Genomic DNA, 12,640 nt, shown 5'->3' on the forward strand with positions numbered 1-12,640 from the left:
AAGCTACAAATCAATAACGATTACTGATATTTCATGTTTCCCTCTCTCTTCTTTCTGTTGTGTCCCTCCCTTTCTTGACCTTTATCATGCACCTTAGCAGCCATTTAAACATCTAAGTTTGTGAAGGCTGAAATTCGCTCTCCAAACAAGGCAGACATTACCCTTTATTTTTACAGAAAAACACATCTGAAGAATGCTGTTATTGCTGAATGCTGCATAGCTTAACCCCCTTATTGATCTTTTTGGTTCTGAGGACCTAAAACACCATGCATGTCAGCTAAAACCTTAATTATCTGTACTCACTGCCTTCATTAGGTTTAATTATCTGCCCACAGCCTGCAGTTTGTATATTTAACACAAACTGGCATTCAGACTAAAATAAGGTCATAAGCAACAGAATAGTGAATAGGATTTACTTCCCAAACTGCATGTTTCTTCAGAGATGACTTAGATCGAAAAACCTTAGTAAATTTTCTCTGCATCATTTGAATAATGATACATTATCTACACTTTACAGGCAGAGACATAAAGGAATTGTAAAATTAAGCAATTTGCCTCAAGGTCACATAATGAGCCAGTCAATCAAACTAGAACCTAAATCTATTGACTCCTAGTTTAGATCTTATTATTTATAATATAATAAAACAAAAATGTTTAAATTACTATTCACAGGTCCCAGTCTAGAGCACCTGAAAGGTGAATGCTATTGGGCAACAAGTCAAGGTGCACTGGATTTTAATCAGGTATTTCCTTTTTCAAAGAAAATACAAGAATAGTGTGGGACTGCTAAGCTAACACATTTAAGGTATACACAGTGTTGCAGCCACTATTAGTACTTTTACAGTTATTAAAATTACTAAATGTAATTTCAATTGCATGTGGTAATATAAACCTCTATTAGAATAATGTATTTATATAGCATGCTGTTCTGTACACTGGGCTTTTTAGAATGTTTGTATAATTGTAACACATTGAATAGTCTCTTACTTTGTGAGTTTCAGGTCTAACAAATGAACTACAAATGAATTTGAAACCCAAACTGTCTTTGGCTAACAACTTTCCATCATCATATTTATCAAGAAATAAATGTAATATTTTTGGAAATCTATTAAAACTAGATATAGATAAGCAAAACACTGTTGAAGTCCTCATTTAATTGCATTCATTAGAGACAAAAAGAGAAAAGCAGACTAATTTCTTCCATTAGATAAGCATTTTGTACAATTTTTGAAATTGTTCTTCAAACTGTATCTTACATTCACGTTTACATTTGACTATGCTACAAACTGATTTTAGTTTTTAAAAAATAAGTATTGTGGGGATTTTAGCAGGTGTGTGGACTTAACAAGCATCCAGAGAGAACTTAAGCAAGCACCAATCCTCAACTAGTCTTATGTTAAACTGCATTACACAATTGGTTGTTGGGTTTCATTTTAGCCTATATCCTGATGCATATTCCTGCATTTTGCGTTGATAGTGTGCAATATGTGATGATTTTGAATTCAAATATTGGGTTTTGAGGAAGCGAAAGGGGAAAGAAGCTCACCGCACAGACGGTAACTAACATAAAACCTGACACAGCCAAGGTGAGGAAGGGGGAAGCTGATATCCTAACTACTCACTTCCCATTTTAGACAGCGTAGAGCCCTGCGATCTTTTCATGTCTGACTAGACCTGCGGCCTCCATGTCTACCTCGCCAACAGATCACAGAGCCCCTAACGCCGATTATGCTGCCCACGCTACCCGGATGGGGTGGCTGAACTGCATTTTGTCATCGGTGTACTCGGCTCTCCCCACCCTTACACAACGCGCGCGGCAGCGCTTAGGATCTGGTGCCTCAGCCCCATACAGAGCCGTTAGCAGCTGCTCTTCCCAAGCTAGCGCCAGCAGCCACAGCCCGCGCACCAACCCCTGCAGCAGCAGCAGCTAGAAACACGCAAGGCTTCACCAGGCGCCTTTTTCACAGCCAGCCCCGCGTGCCCTCCCTGCGCCTGCGCCTGCGCCTGAGCCGCCCTTGCTGCCGTGACCCTGCGCGGCTAACGTGCTGCGCTTTGCTGCTCGGCCAGAGCGTGCGGGGTAGAGCGCGAGGGTGCGGGAGGCGGCTGGGCCTGGTCTTGGCAAAGGCGCTGGCTGGCGGAGTGCATGGGGTGGCGGGGCGCTGCGGGGACGCGGCTGGAAGCAGCGGGGAAGGGTGAGCAGATAGGCGGCGGGTGGTGGCCCTGCGCGGGCGGCTGTATTTCAGTTCACAAGGGCTTTAGTTTGTGGCGGGGGCGGGCGGCCGGGCGGGGGCCGCGGAAGGCTTTGGCTGGAACTGCGGGAGGCTGAACAAGACCTGGCCAGGAACAGAGGCGCCTGGCCGAGGCCAAGGTTAGGCGCAATACTCTCCCATTCGCCCCAGGTGGAGGGAGGGACTGATTACATGGTGGCAGGTTGCTCTGTCTTGGGTCCCCACACACCTATTGTAGGAGCAGGCAGCTTTCTGTCAGCATCCCGCTTCGCTGGGGCCCCCTGCCAAGGTGCTGTGGGAGCTGGTGTTAGGAGGCTGCTCCAGCTGACCTCGGGACAGTTTTGTCACCATTAGGCCTTCCTGTTCCTGAAATACTGAGGTTGGCTTCTGGTATAGTTGGGGGACTGAGGCCACTTGCAGCTGGAGGCAGTTGTGCAGAGCCTGGGAGCCCATTCCCTGCCTGCAGGATGCCACAGCTAAGATCTCGGAAAGTGCGTGTAAGTAGAGAGGCACTGACTTATGTGATTGGGCTGTCCCCACAACCTATGGCTGCAGGGATGGGAGTCCCTTCTGGGGACTTCTCTGAGGCCCAGGGGAAACTTCAGCGGGAGGCAAAGAGGAAAGCAACGCATTCCTTGTCCTGCTCTTCACCACTTCTCCTGTTCTCTAGAGTCCCATATGAGCAGCTCACACTCCCAGTAGTAGCATCTGTGGGGCAGGAAGAGCAAGATAAGACTAATTTGAGGTTTCTAGGTAAAAGAAAGGAGGGAAAACAAGGCCGTAGAGGAAGAGGCAATGCTGTCACTGCAAACAGAAGAGAAGCAACTTTACAGGTCTTAGACCATGCTGCAGCTGACATCTGGGAGAAGATGATCTTGCCAGTAGCTCCAATAGGGAGATGTTGGGAAAAGGCTATTGGTAGAAAGAGAGGACAGGGATTGTTGCAGTTTCCCTCTGGAACTAAATTGGAAGGAAAATTGGCAACAGGGATTGAGGAAAAACTAACAAGTAGCTCCTCAACAAATTTAAGACTGGTGGGGCCCCAAGAAGGTTTAGGGAGTCCCGGGGAACAGAACAGACATTCCTTAATGGAATTGAAGCTACAAATCCCATGCTCGGAGGATGAGCTGATGAACCCAGAGAGGACTGGCCAATGCTTTTTGTCAGAACCAGAAGTGCTGGTACCTGGGAAGGATGCAGGGAACCTAGAGATAAAGGGTTTAATGGGATTAGACCTGCAAATCCCAGACTCTGAGCAGGAAACAGTGATCCTGAGTGAGAGGTGCCAGTATACCTTGGGAATTCAGGGGGAAATGGGGAAACTGGGAAAAGGGAGCTGGCACTCATTTTCAGAATCAGGTGTGTTGAGGCATAAGGAGGGAAAAGACAGTGCAGTGGGAAGGGGCAGGTGTTTGTTGGCACGTGTAGGATCTTGGAGGAAAACAGGTGGGAAAAGGAGCAGGTGCACCTTATCTGTCCCAGGACCCGAAGAGAAAGTAGGGAGCCCAGAGAAGAGGTGCAGATGTATTTTAATAGAGGTTGGGGTTTCAGGGCCCCTTGGTAGCAAAAGGAGTCTGGGGAAAAGGGGCATGCAGTCCTTGGTGGAACTGAAGCTAAAGAGCCCTGGGAAGGACAGGCACTCCTTGACAGAACTTCAGCCACAAACCCTAAATCTCCAAGAAGAACCAGTAAGCCCAGGAAAGAGGCTCAGTTGTTCCTTTCAACTACAAAGCTCAGGCCCACAGAAGGAAGTAGGCAGCTTGCAGGGGAGATGTAAGACCTCTTGCACCACTGAGAAATCACATCACCAGAGATCAGATCTTCAGGAGAGTACAAGTAGTCCAAGGATGAGTTCCTTTTTGGTACTGCAGTTGCAGAATTTGGCCAATAGTGAGGAAGCAGATAGCCCAGGAAACAGAGGCAAGAGGTCTTCTGTGGAACTATGTCTACCAGGGCTCTACAAGGAAGCAGTGAACTCTGGGAAAAGGGGTAGGTCTCACTTGGAGGGAGCAGAAACCTCAGAACAGAGGAAGAGGAGCAGGGACTTCTCAGCAGATGAAAAGGTGAAGATAGTAACCTGGTCTGCTTCTCAGTCAAGGAAGGATTATGAAGACCAACCCTGGAGGCCACGCACGGCTTCTGGTGCTGAAAATGCTCAAGGGAACAGAAGGGGGAAGATGGCGCAGCAATGGGTTGTAGGGCAAGAAGTGGGTTCTGCACCTACTGATGATCTGTTCATTAGTGCACTAGTGGATGATGGTGAGAGACAGAAAAATGGAAAGGAAGAGGCTGTGGTTTCAGCTGAACTAAAATTAAAGATCAGAAAGCATAGTAAGATCTTATTCTGCATCTGCCTGTATGTTTGTACATCGCTCTACTTTCTCTGCTTATAACATTCTTTTTTGTTGCTCTTCTGGTTTGTAGGATGTTGCCCCAGTTTCTTAAAATTCTTAACCTTATTGCTTCCTTTTAAATCCCATTCAAAGTAATATCCCACTAGCAACAGAAGCAAAAAGTGCACTTGAGAGTGTGGGTTAGTTTGTTTTGGGGTTTTTTTTTCGTTTGCTTTCTTGGGGTGAGGGTGGGGGGTTGGGTAACTGATTTTTTTTTTCCTGCAGTGGGACAAATTGAACTAGGGAAATTTTTAAAAAATGAACCACATTCTAAATCTTGCTGAAAGACACAAAGTAAAATCTCGTAAGAGGAAGAGGTTGCAAATACAGGCAAAATTGATCCATTTGGGAAGGAATTTCTTTCCAGTGAATGAGAAACTTAGGTTGAGTGTACTCTATGCCTACAGATACACGGTTTGGGAACTAGGAGCATTCTTGTTCATTCTAATTTTTTGATGGAAATATGAAGTTCTTTTTAATCTTGTTGAAAATATTACATATTTGTGCAATTTTTCACATAACTTTAATTGCAGTAGAATAAAATGAAATACAGAAATTGTAGCCTACTTTGGTAATTTAAAATCTTATTAAACAAGCACCTTAGTTTAGTGTGTTTCAAGTTTCTTTATTTGCAGATCCTTAATTCAAAAGTGGGTGTGAACCCCTTTGGAAATTTTAGACATGGTGTGGCCCCACCATGGGACTGTGGATGATAGGTAGAAAACTACTGCTTTAGTTTAATAATTTTGATACTTTATATGCCATGTTATTAAATTTCCCACAACATTTTACCAATATGTATTGAAATTTGCAATAAAATGTTCACAAATAGAATACTTATTTTTTTACATATAACAGATATTTCCTGTTAAAAGAACAGTAATTTGTTTAGTATAATAAAGAACTTATCTTTCTGGTTTTTCTTGAACAGGGACTATAGTTCTAAACATTTATTAAAATTTTAAAATGGGTCTTTTCCTTGGGTGGTTTTGAACACATTGTACTTTATGAATATATTATTTCAATACATAGGCATGTCTACATTAGTCCTCTCCCCTTTCGAAAGGGGGATGCTAATGAGACACTTTGGGATATGCTAATGAGCCGCTGCCATGAATGTTCAGCTCCTCATTAGCGTAATGGTGGCCATGGCTCTTCAAAAGTGTCACTTTTGATTGTGCGTGGCTCATCTATATGGGCTCCTTTTTGAAATAGGAAGTAAGGGGACTCCTCAGCAGATAAATGTGCGGGGTCCTTTTGAAAAGGATCTTGTGTAGACGAGCCATGTGCAATCAAAAGCTGCACTTCTGAACTGCTGTGGCTGCCACTATGCTAATGAGGTGCTGCATATTCATTGCAGCACCTCATTAGTATATCTTGAAATGTATCATTAGCATTCCCCTTTCGAAGGGGTGAGGCGAATGTAGACATAGCCATTATGTATGAATGAAAGGTTTTACCTATAATATAAAAGTGAGAATAGTATGTAGCATTTACTTACAAAAATATTTTAATTCATCTGCCAGTTGGGATATGTTCTGAAGTTTTTTCAATTATTTTTTTCTTAGAATACTCCAGATTCCTATAAAGACTTTTATGTAACAGTTTTGCTGAGACAGTTAATACCGTTATTTTCTGTTAGTAATATTATTTCAGTGTAACAACTACATTTCACCTCTATAGTTTTTGTTGCAGCATCTGATGAAGTGAGTCTGTGCTCACGAAAGCTCATGCTCAAAACGTTTCTGTTAGTCTGTAAGGTGCCACAGGATCCTTCGTTGCTGTTACAGATCCAGACTAACACAGCTACTCCTCTGATACTTTATCTAAAATGGTAATAGTTCATTTTTTTATGTACCTGTATTAGTGTAGAAGACTGACTGTGGCTCTTTTTTTTTTTTTAATCAGCAAGGAAAAAACTAATAGAAGTTAAAGAAGACTCAGATGTACAGGATGGAAAGCAGCTAGAGACTGATCTAAATATATCAAAAGATTGTAACGTAAAGAAACCATTAGTAGCTTACTCCGAGTCTCTGCAGGTGGCTAAATCAGATGGGGCTCAGAACAAGGTAACGGTATGCCAGAGTTTAACAAGGGGATCTACAGTACAGTGCAATAGGAGAAGAACTAGAATCACCAAGACCGGCTGTTTAGAGGATTCGGATGTAAAAGTCACTGAAAATAAAGTGACAAAGACTGTAAACTATAAAGAGGAAAAATGCAGAGAAATCCTAAATCATCATAGTAGTTTGTCATCCCCAGCAATAAAAAATCCAGTTGTGAAATTATATGACTGTCGTTACCTGAATACATTTGTAAAATCTTCGGTTAATGCAACCAACAGCAGTTACAAAATAGGTGGTGGATTCTTGCATGTAGCACAAGGTAAGAGAGAGACTTTTTGTCCTGACAATGTTATGGTACAGAGTGATATGATTAGCAAACTTAATCATATGGAAGATCAGAAATTGCCAACACAGAAAAGTATATCATTTGACAAAGAAGGAATATGCCAAAATAGAAAAAGCTATCAGAATGGAAGCAGTAAAAGCTTGAGGGAAAGAAAGTGGAGTCTTGACAGAAAGCCCAGGAAGAAGATGAAACTTTTTGAAAAATCATCAGTCCAGAATGTTCTTCCAGTTATGGACAACAAATATTGTGAATGTGAGTTGCACGCAGAAAATAAAACTGTCACAACAGACACTTCAGCAGTTGTAGAGTTAAATAGCAATGAAACTATTTCTTCATTTGATCAAAAACCAAATTCCTATCTGGAACAAAATACTCAAGAAGCACAAAATTGTGGTGCTGCCTCAGATAATAGAAAAATGTACTTGAAACCCAGTGCAACAAAAGAGAGTTTTGAGAAGAGACTTGCGCTGTCTGAAACTGTAAAAAAAGAAAAGGGGATCTTTGATTCAGAAAGCATAGAACAACAAAACTGCTCTAATACCTCAAATAGTCCAGTATTGGTTACTATGTTTAGTGACAACATTTATGATTTCTACAGTGATGACAGTTGCCAAATGAGAAAGAGAATAGTATCAAATGAAAAATTGATAAGTAACGTTGAGAAATTACAGCTATATAGCTGTCAAAGAGTAGTACCAATGTCTGGTAAAAATGTCTGGCCTCGTGAATCATGTGCTAGGACTTCTGAATGGTTTCATAAAAATTACATGTCTGTCTCAGAAGGAAAAACTTCATCTTCTGGTTGTGAGGAATGCTCATCTCAAAACAATACTGATGTAGTAAGAGGTATGATTTTAACTGATAATCCCAGGCAATTAGATCTTTGTATGACGGAAGCAGAAAGTATCAAAGAATCTACATGTAAAATAGTAGTGGATTCTAACATTGAATGTCTGACTTCTGTTAGAACACCAGGGTCATCTTTATTGGGCATTTGCAGGACTTTGACTTGTAATGAAAATCTGAAGTCTTCAGTGAATAGTAGTCCATCAGCTTCCAATTCTGAAAGTGTCCAGAAAGCTCAGGACACCATATGTTTGGCAGTAAAACAAAAACAAGATGATAAAAACAAACGAGCTTTCATGAAAAAAAATCGGATGATGGATCTCCAGGATGGTTTGTCTGAAGATGACAATACAAGTAAAATGATTGCTAATTGTAAGACATCAGTGAGGAAGAAAACAGTTCCAAACACAATGAAAATGTTAAACACAGGAAATCTGTCAAATTTTAAAATTCCTTTACGCAAAAATAAAACTGAATTGAGAAAAGTGGAATCCATTAGATCATTAGGTAAAGAAACATACAGTCCTCTGCAACACCTTCACAATTCTGCTGCTTCAGCAGGACAGAGCAGAATCAAGGAGAAGCCCTCTATAGTTGTCTCAGAGCCTCAGTCTGTCTTAAAGGGAGAAAATGACGAAATGAGCAATACAGACTTTGGCAGTAGTGGTTCTGAAAGTCTTTCAAATGAAATAAGGATACTTTCTGAACATGTTCCTAGAAATCAGTGTGCTTTTTTAGAGAGTGAATTGGAGTCATCTGTTCTTGAGAATATTACTGATTCATCTGGTCCAGCACATGAAGAGAAAAGTCTCCCATTAGATTATTCTAGTGAAACAGTTGACCATTCAGTATCATCAGAAATGCGTGGTGATGAGGCAAAAAAATCAAGAATGGATTGTGCACAAAGTAAGGTTAAAAACTTTCCAGATGTACTTAAGGCTTATGAAGATGATATTCTTGTGATTGATGTAATTCAGGATGATCCTGACCTTTTTGGAACCACTGACGAAGGGGAACTTGCATTCACAGTGACCCGTACGACTGAAAAGTACTGTAATATCACTTCTACCTCAGAGGAAAAACAGGATGTCAAGCCAAAATGCCTTGCCCCTCCACAAACTAAGGATCCAAACAATTACTTTAGGTATGCATATTGTTATTTTACCTTCATAAAAATATTTGTATAATACTGAGTACATTGAAACATCAACTTTAGTTTAGTCCAAATATTAAGGTTTTATTAAAAAAAAAAAAAAGTGGGTGTATACATTTAGCAGAGTGCGTGGCACAGACATAAGTTCTATGTGAACACTAGTTTCCTGAAGTTTGAAAAAAAAAAATCAACAAAAATGGACTTCGGGATTTTAAACATTCCTTGGCAAAATTCTCAATCCAAATAAAATTTGTGGTTATTTTGTGAGAACCAGAAAGTAAAACTGACTGTAAACCAAAGTAACTAAATTCCTCAGGCTGGGTAAAATAGAAGAAAATGCCAAAAAGTAAATGAACGATTTAAAATTTGTTTAAGGTGTTGAAGTAGTACTTGTAATGCTTTAACAATGTTATATGAATTAACTTTTATTTCTGATATAGCATTTAAAAATATGCATAACTTTTGCTATAGCTGTAATGCCTGCTGTTTTACATGCATATAAGTAAGTGATTTTGGTTATCCAAATAGTGACAATACATTTTCTCATAGTTTTAAAAACTATTCAGACTTTCGTTTGTCTGCTAGGTTTTAGTCAGTGTTTTTCTACCAGTCTTGCATTGTAGTGTTTAATCTACACACTTAGATCATAGTAGGGTATGTTAAGTGAGAGAGAGTGCAAAATTAAATGTACTTGCAACCTTCTATAAATGGCAGTTCAATGTGTATGTGCAATTCAGTAGTTGATAAGCCCCAGTGTTTTAGAGAATATTTAATACATTTCTCTAAATACAAGATCATTTTATAACAGTTTGACATATTAGCTGTGATGTACTTTGCTCATAAGATAACCAGTTTTATAAAACTTGAGAAGAGCTTTCTAATACAGGATTTCCTGCAAGGAAGTGGAGATAAGTGCCTTCCTCTCCAATTCTTATTTTCTTCCTCTGGATGCTTTCTGATGAATTTTACCTGCCATCTTTACCTTTTTTAGGTTAATACTGAAACTCGCCTTTTAAACTTTTTGTTAAATATTACCAATTTCTTACACTGAAATCCTCCTTAACAGTTGCTTTACTCTCTCTTTCCTCAAACTGGTGTAAAAGGAGAAAAGTAGGAAGTTTGCCTAGGGTGATGATGAAATATGTGATTTAAATATCCATTTTAAAATTTAATTTTAACTGGACTCTAACTTAAGAATGTAAAATAGCAGCAAGGAAACCAAAGCGTAAGGCCTTTAGGAAAGTTTCTTAACTCATGCAGATAGAATCGTAGAACGCTAGAACTGGAGGTTCTAAGTAAGTCCTGTCTGCTGCCCTCATGGCAGGTCCAAGTATCATCTGTATAATCCCTATTAGATATTTATTTGACCTGTTCTTAAATATCTCTAATGATGCATAAATATTGGTCTCAGGGTTTGATGGGTTAGTAGTGCTCCAAGAATGTGACATTTTTCATAGAAACTGACATCCTCTATTTCCTGAAGAATCATAGAACATCAGAACTGGAAGGGGCCTCAAGAGGTGATCAAGTCCAGTCTCCTGCCCTCATGGCAGGACCAAAACATTGTCTAGACCATCCCTGATAGATGTCTGTCTAATCTGCTCTTAAATATCTACCTAGGAAATTTATTCCAATGTTTAACCACCCTGACAGTTAGGAAGTTTTTCCTAATGTCCAACTGAAACCTGCCTATATACAGATTTTGTGGAGGAGACGAGTGTTTCTCAAATTGGGGGTCCTGACCCAAAAAGGAGTTGCAGGGGGATCGCCAGGTTATTTTAGGAAGGTTATGGTATTGCTATCTTTCTGTGCTGTGCTCCCTTCAGAGGTGGGCAACTGGAGAGCAGAGGTTGTAATGTTGGCTGGATGCCCAGCTCTGAAAGCAGCACCCCACCAGTAGCAGAGGAGAAGTAAGGATGGTAATACTATACCCATGTCACCCTTACTTCTGTACTGCTGCTTTCTGTGGTGGGAGCTGGAAGAGTGGCAGCAGATGACTAAGGTCCCAGGTCTTCAGGCAGCAGAGCAGAAAGAATGGTGACAATACCATACTATGCCATCCTTATTTATGCATTGATGCTAGAAGTAACTGTATAGTCAGAGCTGGAGTCCCAGCCAGCAGCCACCACTCTATCTACCAAGCTCTGAAAGTAGCACCATCACCAACAGCAGCGCAGAAGTAAGAGTAGCACTGGTGCATCCCCCTCCTACAAAGCACTTTGTGACCCTCAAGTAACTCCATTTTGGGTCAGGCCCCTTACAATTACAAGATAAAATTTCAGATTTAAGTATGAGAAATCATGTTGTTTACCGTTTTTAAAACCCTATGACCATGAAATTTACCAAAATGGACCATGAATTTGGTAGCCACCTAACTCTGAAATACACCATGTCGTGATGCATGTATTTCTGAAAATTCTTGGCTCTAATTGTCAATATGATGCAAAGCTAGTTGACTATATAGTGTTTTCAATAGTAGGGCTGGTCAAAGCATAAAAGTGTTTAAAAGCTTGAGGAGGGTGGTCCATCCTTCATGTCATGTGGCCTAAAATAAAACACTCAGGCCATGTCTACACTAGCCAAAAACTTCGAAATTGCCACGCAAATGGCCATTTCGAAGTTTACTAATGAAGCGCTGAAATACATATTCAGTGCTTCATTAGCATGCGGGCGGCTGCGGCACTTCGAAATTGATGCGGCTCACCGCTGTGTGGCTCGTCCCAACGGGGCTCCTTTTTGAAAGGACCCCACTTACTTCAAAGTCCCCTTATTCCCATCTGCTCATAGGAATAAGGGGACTTCAAAGTAGCCAGGGTCCTTTCGAAAAGGAGCCCTGTCTGGACGAGCCGCGTCAATTTCAGAGTGCTGCAGCCGCCCGCATGCTTATGAAGCACTGAATATGTATTTCAGTGCTTCATTAGTAAACTTCAAAATGGCCATTTGCATGGCAATTTCGAAGTTTTTGGCTAGTGTAGACATAGCCTCAGAGCTGGGAGCCTAGGACTTCTGAGATCTTTTTCCTTGTTGTTGGCTGTGTAGTATTTGCTATTATATAACGCTTCAGTTAAAATTTACTTGGGCTTCACAGTTTCTCTGTAAAGTAGGCAAATATCACAACCTTTATATAAATGGTGAAATCAAGGCTTCTAAATTGAGCAAGATTATCAAAGGATTAGATTTGTGCACACCCAGGCCTGGTCAGATAATGGTCCATGTCAATAGTCTAATTGCTCTGATAAAAGATGGTTCATCCTCCTTGTCTCTAAAATGAAAATGTAGGATTCTGTAGCTTGACAGAACCTTCCCTTGATTTGCCATAGAAAGTTACTTATATCTGTTGGCCACATTCATGAATCATACATTCTGTAATATGTGATTGATAACTAGCTTTTTTCCTCCACCCTCAAAATTGAGGGGCTAGTAAACTGTAAGTTGCCGTAATGAGCCAGTTCTGTCCTGTATGTAGTCTTCTTCAAGGAGTCAAAGTACTGAAACGATGTGAATGCTTGTTGCTGTATCATGATTAATCCTATTTCTGTATGCAGAGGCAGCTTTAGAGGTTTATCCTTTCACGTTTTTCATCTCTAAGTTTTTGGACATAAAAGCCA

The 12,640-nt window shown here is 40.6% G+C and overlaps 1 protein-coding gene across 1 annotated transcript in view; it reads left to right on the forward strand.

Annotated features, from left to right (window-relative positions):
- Positions 1-2,695: 2,695 nt before the first annotated feature.
- Positions 2,696-12,640, forward strand: part of TOPAZ1 (testis and ovary specific TOPAZ 1) — a 118,503-nt gene continuing 108,558 nt past the window's right edge. The window contains exons 1-2 of the mRNA XM_074988330.1: positions 2,696-4,001; positions 6,530-9,023. Of these exons, the coding sequence (XP_074844431.1) occupies positions 2,696-4,001; positions 6,530-9,023 (3,800 nt within the window). The remainder of the gene's footprint in view (positions 4,002-6,529; positions 9,024-12,640) is intronic.

Source organism: Carettochelys insculpta, chromosome 2 (assembly GCF_033958435.1).
Source record: "Carettochelys insculpta isolate YL-2023 chromosome 2, ASM3395843v1, whole genome shotgun sequence".
NCBI classification, from domain to species: domain Eukaryota; kingdom Metazoa; phylum Chordata; order Testudines; family Carettochelyidae; genus Carettochelys; species Carettochelys insculpta.